This window comes from Limulus polyphemus, unplaced genomic scaffold (genome assembly GCF_000517525.1).
Source record: "Limulus polyphemus unplaced genomic scaffold, Limulus_polyphemus-2.1.2 Scaffold3088, whole genome shotgun sequence".
Lineage (NCBI taxonomy): Eukaryota > Metazoa > Arthropoda > Merostomata > Xiphosura > Limulidae > Limulus > Limulus polyphemus.
In genome coordinates, this window is record NW_013668698.1 from 123,762 (window position 1) to 133,887 (window position 10,126).

The 10,126-nt window shown below is 35.4% G+C and overlaps 2 protein-coding genes across 4 annotated transcripts in view; both read right to left on the reverse strand.

Moving 5' to 3' along the window:
* The window catches only part of LOC106468629 (plexin-B-like), a 44,322-nt gene extending 35,849 nt beyond the window's left edge, over nt 1-8,473 (reverse strand). Inside the window, exon 1 of the mRNA XM_013929057.2 lies at nt 8,310-8,473. The gene's annotated coding sequence lies outside the window, so the exon portion shown is untranslated. The remainder of the gene's footprint in view (nt 1-8,309) is intronic.
* The window catches only part of LOC106468630 (plexin-B-like), a 20,290-nt gene continuing 10,610 nt past the window's right edge, over nt 447-10,126 (reverse strand). For all 3 annotated transcript variants that reach the window (XM_022396975.1, XM_022396973.1, XM_022396974.1), the window contains exon 3: nt 447-918. In XM_022396975.1, coding sequence (XP_022252683.1) covers nt 574-918 — 345 coding nt within the window. In that variant the 3' untranslated portion in view covers nt 447-573. The remainder of the gene's footprint in view (nt 919-10,126) is intronic.

The window sequence follows — 10,126 nt, forward strand, 5'->3', positions numbered from 1 at the left end:
GTAAAGTTTACCAGTGATTAATACTGACATCGACAGTGATGGTTGAAGTCTACACGACCCTAAGTATAGATCAGGGTCTACTACTACTTTAGTTGAAGTCTAAACGTAGTAGACCCCTGATCTATACTAAGGGTCTAAAACAGAACTGTATCAGTGCTTAATTTCTAAATTAGAAAAAAGAACCGGTTCCCAATTGAGGGATGCGGTGATTTGGGAGATAACAATTAAAACGTTAATGCGGCTATTATTTGGTATGGGGGAAGAAAGAGTAATAGTTAACTACGCCAGTCAAATATCAATTCGCAACGTAACCGAAACAGTCCGAAAATTAACTATAACGTTTATGTCTTTAGGTTTAAAGAAAAATTAAGCACTGACTAGCTTACGGATCTGGAGAGAAATTAAGCACTGACTTTACACAGACATTTCTTACGTTTCTAACCAGATATACTTGTGTACTAACTTCTACCAAAAGAGCTTCTAAATTTCTACAAAAATAATTGTAATTAATAATAAACAGTCTTAATTATGAGTAGCAGGCAGACTACAAAATGTTTCTATGACCACTCTGTCCTAGGTCATCAACCGAGTACCCTCGCCGCTGGCGTGTTTTCGACCCTCGAGTATGATAACCCCAAACATAGGACTTCGGACTTGAATGTCAACCTTTAATAATAATAATGACATCTGAATAAAAAGATGGCAAAGTCTAAAGAATGAATATATATCGTTTTGGAGTACCATCTTCAGGCTTCCGTCGCTTGTCCCTGCAAACGCCACCGTGTGTTGACCAATTCTTCTAAACCCTACGGACGTCAAGGTTGTATTGAAGTAGAACACAGCTGCTTGTTGTTGGATGGGTATGGAGCCGTTCAGTTTGATGGTCTCATTACAGAAGTTCAGGATATTACCCGCCTTCTGAAATCACACAAGGGTGAGATAAATGTTAGTCTTAGCTTAGAGTATCTCGACTTATCTGAAATCACTAAAACCTGGCGGTGAGAACAGAACGATGAATTTTAACGGCCACAGTTAAAGACATCCTATTACATTTTACTGAGTTTTGAAAGTCAACACTTGGGGTTATTACTTGGGTTGGGTCGGAGAGGAGTAATTTAGCTGAGTCACTAATATCAATTAAACACTATTCCAAATCGGACACTAAGGATCCTTTACGTCATGAACACAAATTCCAGACTTTTCAAAACACAATGAGATATATAAAAATTGGTGTTAAGACTACTCTTGTATAAAACAATAAAAACTGTTTCTAAAGTAGGCTAAGAAGTAGAACAGTTGATATCGAAACTTATCGTAAAGTGTAGTTCTGTAGTTAGTTAATGCATAATTCACCTCGTAATTGTAAAGTAATGATGAATTACTTTCATTACATAAACTTATACGTGATTTCATAAAGTAAATCACTTACGGAACAACACATGGAAACAATACGAATAATTTCATAGAAACATTCTGTTTTCAGATTTAACAAGAAGAAGAAAAAAAAGACTAGCACACTTGATTTTCAACTAAAGTAGTAGTAGACCCTGATCTATACTAAGGTCGTGTAGACTTCAACTAAAGTAGTAGTAGACCCTGATCTATACTAAGGTCGTGTAGACTTCAACTAAAGTAGTAGTAGACCCTGATCTATACTAAGGGTCGTACAGGCTTCAACTAAAGTAGTAGTAGACCCTGATCTATACTAAGGGTCGTGTAGACTTCAACTGAAGTCTTGTATTAGAACATTGGAGTAAATACGGGTCTTAAGACAAACAGCCCGTGTCTTGTATTAGAACATTAAAGTAAGTTTTAAGACAAACGGGACGGGAATTCGAACCCACGACCCTCAGATTGCGAGTCGAGCGCCCTAGCCACCTGGCCATGCCGGGACCGTTTTAAAAAGAACAACTAATCATTGTGGGACCTATAAACCGACGATTTGGACTTACCTTTGCAGTAAAGAGCATCGGACACTGTAAGACCACAAACATCTATTTTCTTTTTTAGACCTCTACCTTTTAAAGAGCAACAATCCCATTATGGGTCTTCCCTTTTATTTAGACTCAATAAAAATCATTTTTTTTTTACCTACCCTCGTTTTAAAGAGCACCAACCACAGTACGGGTTCTTTTTGTTGTTGTTGTTGTTGTTTTTTAACACCATTAAACTCGACTTTGTTTGTTTGGGCCTACCTTTGTTTTAAAGAGCACCAACCACAGTACGGGTTCTTTTTTGTTGTTGTTGTTGTTTTTTAACACCATTAAAATCGACTTTGTTTGTTTGGACCTACCTTCGTTTTAAAGAGCACCAACCACAGTACGGGTTCTTCTTATTTAGACACTCTGCGCAGGTCTTATAGCGTTCACATCTCTGTACATTAACCTTGCTGATCTGGAAAATCAAAATCAGATTCCAACTTAAATGAATATTACCATTTATGGCAGACCATTTTCAATAACTTAAATACAAAATATATAAAGTTTTATTACTTCAGTACATCGATAACCGGATTGTTCTTACTAAAGGTTTAGTTATTAATTTGAACCTGCAATTCACTATAATAGTTATCTCTCACATAAACTTGCGTATTTATACATATAAATTACGCATTTCTACTCTACAATAACCTACGTTTTTCATTTAAATTTTACATCACTTGCCCAAGTTTTTTCATCGTTCTGCTAATATTGCTAAAAGCTACCGACGCAAGGCTGAAAAAAAAAGATGATATTATTTTAAGGAATCATGGGATACATCTCGAACTATTTCCTTGCGGCTTTTGAGGGGAGCGATTAGTGTGCGTCCGTTACGTAGGAAAGCGTAAAGTATAATGCAGAATAGGGGTCGTTGAATAATTTCTCAGTATACACTCCACCACTGAACGAAGCCTAATCTTAATCCCCAAAACCGGCATAACTCGGTAACGTGGTTCACTTTTTTCAAAAAAAAAAAAATACATTTCTCAATTGTTTAATCACTTCAGTTGGCGTGTCTCTGTGATTTTAATATAAACGTTCGTGAAATTAAAAGTTTAATCTGGAGAGTAAAGTATGTATTTCCTTTTAAATTTATTAACAACTAACATCTCTCCAGTATGCGCTGCAATTTGTGAAAAAGAATAAAATATTCCTGTTACAGACTGATTTTTTTTTTAAAAAAAGAAAAGAAACCAAAACCAACAATGAAATCTTAAACTTGTGTGTGCATATAGTTAGTCAAACCATTACGTCATAATTAACAGTAACGACTTATCAAGCACAAACTGACACGAAAATATGAACGTTTTATTCCTTGTGTTCGCTTATTAATTTGAAAACGAGGAGCAGGTGAATTATAATTATATACTGATTATATATGTAAATATAGGACCACAAACCTTGTACGGAGATGATACATAAAGAAAACCGCCAGTTGGGTCAAAATGTAATCCAGGGATGATGGGATGACCTTCATCCACAATAACTTCGTCAAACTCTTCGGCTCTTGTGGTGCTGCTGATAAATAGCTGTAAAACAGTGGTTCGTTATTACACAGTAACGCAGTGGATCGTTATTACACAGTAAAACGCAGTGGTTCGTTATTACACAGTAAAACAGTGGTTCGTTATTACACAGTAACGCATTGGTTCGTTATTACACAGTAACGCAGTGGTTCGTTATTACACAGTAACGCAGTGGTTCGTTATTACACAGTAACAGTGGTTCGTTATTACACAGTAACGCAGTGGATCGTTATTACACAGTAACGCAGTGGATCGTTATTACACAGTAACGCAGTGGATCGTTATTACACAGTAATGCAGTGGATCGTTATTACACAGTAACGCAGTGGATCGTTATTACACAGTAACGCAGTGGTTCGTTATTACACAGTAACTATCGTCTCCTTCATACCAGCTTGGACTTTGTCCACTTGCTTGTAATATAATACTGGACATTTGAGAACTGGCAGCGTTAGTAAATGAAAAGATGTAGGTAATATTTGTAAGGCCACATATGAAGAGGTCAAAAAGTGGTCAGTCAAAGGAGGAGTAATTACACTAAACTGCTTCAAAAGGAAACGATCAAAGATTCGAATTAAACTGGTTTCTTTATTCAATTTCGCACAAAGCTGCACGAGAGTTATTTGTACTATAGCCGTCTCTAATTTTGAAGTGATGGACGAGAGGGAAGGCAGTTAGTCAACACCACACACCGCCAACTCTTGAGCTATTATTTGTCAACGTATAGGGAGACTGACTTTCACATGATAACGCCCCCGAGGATGAAAGGGCGAGCGTGTTTGGTGACGGAATACTTTTGATCTTAACCAATAATTAGTGGTATCAAACCTTATACATCAACAAGTGGGATTCTTTATACTTAGGAAGCCCCACTCTTCTGAAAATCGATCACTATACGGAAACAGACAATTTCTTGTATTAGAACATTGGAGTAAATACGGGTCTTAAGACAAACAGCCATGTCTTGTATTAGAACATTAAAGTAAGTTTTAAGACAAACAGCCCGTGTCTTCCCGATTCCTATTGTTGGTTACTTTTTCTTCTAAATTAACGTGATTGTACTCAGCATTTTATTTTCACGTCAAAACCGGGCGCATTAAAAACCGATCTAGCTATTCTATGCCCCCCCCCCCTACAAAAAAAAACAAACAAACGCTTTTTGGTAAATCTACGTTTTATGGATTTGCGCAAAGCTACACGAGGGCTATCTGCGCTAGCCGTCCCTAATTTAGCAGTGTAAGACTAGAGGGAAGGCAGCTAGTCATCACCACCCACCGCCAACTCTTGGGCTACTCTTTTACCAGCGAATAGTGGAATTGACCGTCACATTATAACGCCCCCACGGCTGAAAGGGCGAGCATGTTTGGCATTTTTCTTTGAATGCGTTTTGTGTTATTTTTGGGGGGTATATTTGTGCTCTGCCCACCGCGGGTGTCTCAACAAGGTTTTTACTGTGTTACAAGATCTCAGATTTAAACGCTGAATATCCGGGGAGTCTCTGAATCTCTTGGAGATGTACTCCGAATACCTTCTAAGTCACAACGACAGTTGTTTGTCTCATAATTCTGGGAAAACTACACAACGGCTAACTTCTGATAGTTATCCCTAGTTTTGAACATAAGACTAAAGAGAAGGCTGATAGTCAACAACACTTACCGCCAACTTTTGAGCTCCTCTCGTGTGATCGAAAAGTGGAAGTGCAGAGCGCGATTCTCCGGCAATGGGTCGTGAATCCTTGGATTCACAGTCTGAACCCACTAGGCCACGCCCAGCCCCCCACAACGAAAAACGAAAGCAGTTATACATTAGAATATCCTGCTAATATTAAGATAAGATATTCATTAATAAAACTTACCACTGAAGAACTGGCATATGGAATTTGATTTGGTCGAACAGACTGGAAATCGATACATTGTTTTGTTTCTAATGATAACCACCTGGGGGTGCTGTGTTCTGTAAAGGACCACGTGCTATTCTGACAGGCTTCTTTAACGGTGCATCTATTGAGAAAGGAATACAATGAATGAACAAATAAAATCGTTTCATAATAACAGTAACAACTTTGTGGTATAACACGGATTCGAACTCGGTTCGCCAGCTCCGAAAGTCAGAGCTCTACCAACACATGTCCCGTGAGTTAAGTAAATCTTACGAATGTTTATAGTTAAGGATGTAGGCTTAAAACGCTAGAATTCAAAGTACTTTAACTCTACAGCTTTTGTATTTCTGATCTAAATTATTAATAATAACGAATTATGGGTACTGTAACTAAAACGTTTCGAACTAAAAATAATGACAAAAATGAACAAGACGGTGAAATCACTCCAAATTCTATAGGGAAATAGATAATAATTGATGAGTCAAATACTTTATGTTTTCGAAAACCATTATATTTTAAGATATTAGAGTTCATAGTTCAAACTTGAGTTTACGGGTCAAAAAAAGAACAAAATTAAAGTATCGAATTAATACTCAAGGAAGATACTGACGCATAGCTGAAACGAAGTATGAGTGAAATATGTTGGTATACTGGATTATTGGCTTTGCTTCTTTAATAAGTTATTCAATGTGAAGCAGGCTCTCTGCTTGTTATTAATATAACACTCTGATTGTTATTAATATAACACACTGATTGTTATTAATATAACACACTGATTGTTATTATATAACACACGGGTAATTGACAACCAAAATACGTAATATTCACATCTCACGAAATGACTAAACGCTCGCGAAATAGTTTTTTTTATGTAATAATTATTTGAGGGCCGTACCGACCGCTGATGACTCGTACGGAAGACTTTGAATACTTAAAAAAATAGAGTAATATTTCTTAATAAGCTAATATTTGTTTTGTCTTTGTAAATATGTTCGTTACTAATACTTAATCACACATTACTGAGATATCAATACGCTGATAATTTCACCAATGTTTGTTTTTAAACAAATGCAAACTTAGAGGATAGGCTTAGTAGATTACAAACTTCTGACACAATAATGTACCTTATTGTAAATGAAAGTTAATTTTAAAGCAAAAAAACAAACAAACATCAACTAAAGCATTTGTACTTTGTTTACGTTTTTACTAACGTTTATTTCGACGAACCTGTACTTCAGATATCGTCTTTGGGAGTAAAAACGTTTTGAAATTATCCAATAAGATTTGTTTTGTTAAACACAGCAGTAGTTCACGGTTTTGCCACTTGAGTAAAACACCACGTCGTATGTTACAAGTTATTTTTCTTCTCCCAATTAGTCCATCTAAGGTTTTTAAGTAAAGCAAGATTTCCAAACGTACTTTCAATTTCAGGTATTTCGATAATAACAAGAGAGTCTTAAGCCTCGTCTTTAAATTATGTATTAAATCTTTACTTGGTCCTGAAGCTGACATGCAAGTACCCCCCCCCCCCCCTTTCGTTCTTTTGGTGCTGAACTGCATAAGCGTGCGATCAGTGCATAACCCCCCTCGGAATGCACTGCATGATTACTCAACTCCCTAGTGTTGCACGAATACACAACAGAAATATATGCCAGCTGCTGTGGGTTTACCACCACACGGTAGATAAACAAAACTCTTGTTGTTCTATGTGAAGCTAACGTGACCTGACCGGCGAATACAGCATATTTTACTCCTACGTTAAATTGTTCAGAACCAGCAATAAAAATGAGACACTTTTATGAAAAGGAAAAAATTCCGTGATATTCAAATAATATGTATACAGATTTTTCATAACGTAAACTAAACAGTTCTGATAAATAATCGGTGAAGAAACGACAATTCGTAACTACATAATTGTTCCCTCCAAGTTTCACTCTGATTATTATTAATATAACACACTGATTGTTATTAATATAACACACTGATTGTTATTAATATAACACTCTGATTGTTATTAATATAACACTCTGCTTGTTATTAATATAACACGTATCATTTCAACTAGTTGTGGGTTTTAAAATAACTTGTAACGTATGACGTGGTGTTTTACAAAGCTATATCATATCAACTAGTTGTGGGTTTTCAAAGAACTTGTAACATACGACGTGGTGTTTTACAAAGCTATATCATATCAACTAGTTGTGGGTTTTTAAAGAACTTGTAACGTATGACGTAGTGTTTCACAAAGCTGTATCATTTCAACTAGTTGTGTGTGGGTTTTAAAATAATTTGCAGGTAAAAAAATAAACTAAACTCTGGAGACAACTTCTCTATTCCAAGACATATTCATCTATGGAGATGACAGAAAATAAGCAAGACATATTCATCCTTGGAGATGACAGAAAATAAGCAAGACATATTCATCCTTGGAGATGACAGATAACAAACAAGACATGTTCATCCTTCGAGATGACAGATAACAAACAAGACATGTTCATCTATGGAGATGACAGATAACAAACAAGACATGTTCATCCTTGGAGATGACAGAAGACAAACAAGACATGTTCATCATTGGAGATGACAGATAACAAACAAGACATATTTATCCTTGGAGATGACAGATAACAAACAAGACATATTCATCCTTGGAGATGACAGATAACATATCTATCCCTGGAGGTGAGAGAGATTTTTATTTTGTTGTTTACCAGAAGTTAATAATAACTACTTATTGAAATAATATTAATCAAAGTGTTTAGAATGACCTAACTGTAATCATATTCCAATAAATAAAAATAACATTACAGCTTTTTTTTAAAAAACCCATCAAGAACTAAATTAAAACTTACAAGACATTGTGGGTATTTTATAAGAAATTCAATGTGCAATGTGTTTGGATAAAAAACAAACAAACAATCTTACCTTCTCCTACTGGAATGATTGGCCGACTTGTGAAAAGTGGCGTTTGGCAAGTTAGGCCATGCTGGGTTACACGAGCTGGAATAGGTCCACTATCACCAAATACACACAAATAGGTGGCGCCATAAGGCAGCTGAGGTAACTGATTGATTATCAGTTCCACCTGATAAGAAAAATGTGTTACAATATAACAGGGTTTTTTTTGTTCTTGTTTTGTTTTTTCTGAAGCCTTTTAGAAAAAATACATGTTATGAGAAAGATCAAAGTAAAACTTAACAACATCAAATCTTATGTATTTGTTAGTTTCTTTTCTTCACCAAAACGTAAATTTAAGTGAAGAAACGGTGGCGTCATCTATTCTTTGATTCGGTAAGTTTTGTTGTTTTAAATATCTTTGTATGATGATTAAAACAAAAAAAGGAAAATATCAACGTTCCCAATTTTATCCAGTTTCTTGCTTGAGTTAACTTCTAAAACTTATAGATATCACATGCAAACATATACCTAACCTTTAAAACACAACTAAGCCTTTTCACTTCTAACAGACACGTCAACTTGTCCAAGCTAAACTACTATAAAAAACACTTAAGAAATAACTAAACTGTAAATCATAAAGTACGTTTATTTATGAAAATTTATATATTTGTCCCCAATTTTTCTACAGGCTGTCAAAGAAAATAGCATAATTCCATAAACGATGTTTAATGGATAAAAAGCCTTCAGAATATTACTTGGTAACTTCCGATGCGAAGCAGATATTCTCTGAAGTACAGTATAAAACAAATAGATGTTTAGGCTTACGCTTTAAAAAAAACAACAGTAATTATAAAAAAAATAACATTAATTAAGTGCAGGTGTTAACAGCTTACATTCAGCATTAACCATATTCGTGTTTTCAATTCGAAAGTTTGTTATTTCAGACTGTACAGTTCGTATATTAAAGGTCTGACTCGAACGAACGCGTCGAATGGGGTCAATCGATGTACGCTTTAAAACGTGACAAGATTTATCACCTGGTCTGGAAATATGGCTGATAAAGATTTACACTCAAACACATGTTAAACTGACAGATAACAAGCAAGACATGTTCATCCTTGGAGATGACAGATAACAAACAAGACATGTTCATCTATGGAGATGACAGATAACAAGCAAGACATGTTCATCCTTGGAGATGACAGATAACAAACAAGACATGTTCATCCTTGGAGATGACAGATAACAAAGTACGTTTGTAGTTGTGGTACAACAAACAAGAAACATTAACTATACGTTTGTACTTGTGGTACAACAAACAAGGAACATTAACTATACGTTTGTACTTGTGGTACAACAAACAAGGAACATTAACTATACGTTTGTACTTGTGGTATAACAAAAAAGAAACATTAACTATATGTTTGTACTTGTGGTACAACAAACAAGAAACATTAACTATACGTTTGTATTCACTAAAAGTACATTACTTATGATTCTCAAAAGTTTATGTGAGCAGAATCCACATCTAGAGCTTAGTATTTATAATAATATGACTATTTTTAGTGACAGATAACAAACAAGACATGTTCATCCTTGGAGATGACAGATAACAAGCAAGACATATTCATCCTTGGAGATAACAGATAACAAGCAAGACATATTCATCCTTGGAGATGACAGATAACAAGCAAGACATATTCATCCTTGGAGATGACAGATAACAAGCAAGACATATTCATCCTTGGAGATGACAGATAACAAGCAAGACATATTCATCCTTGGAGATGACAGATAACAAACAAGACATGTTCATCCTTGGAGAAAGTTAATGTTCCTTGTTT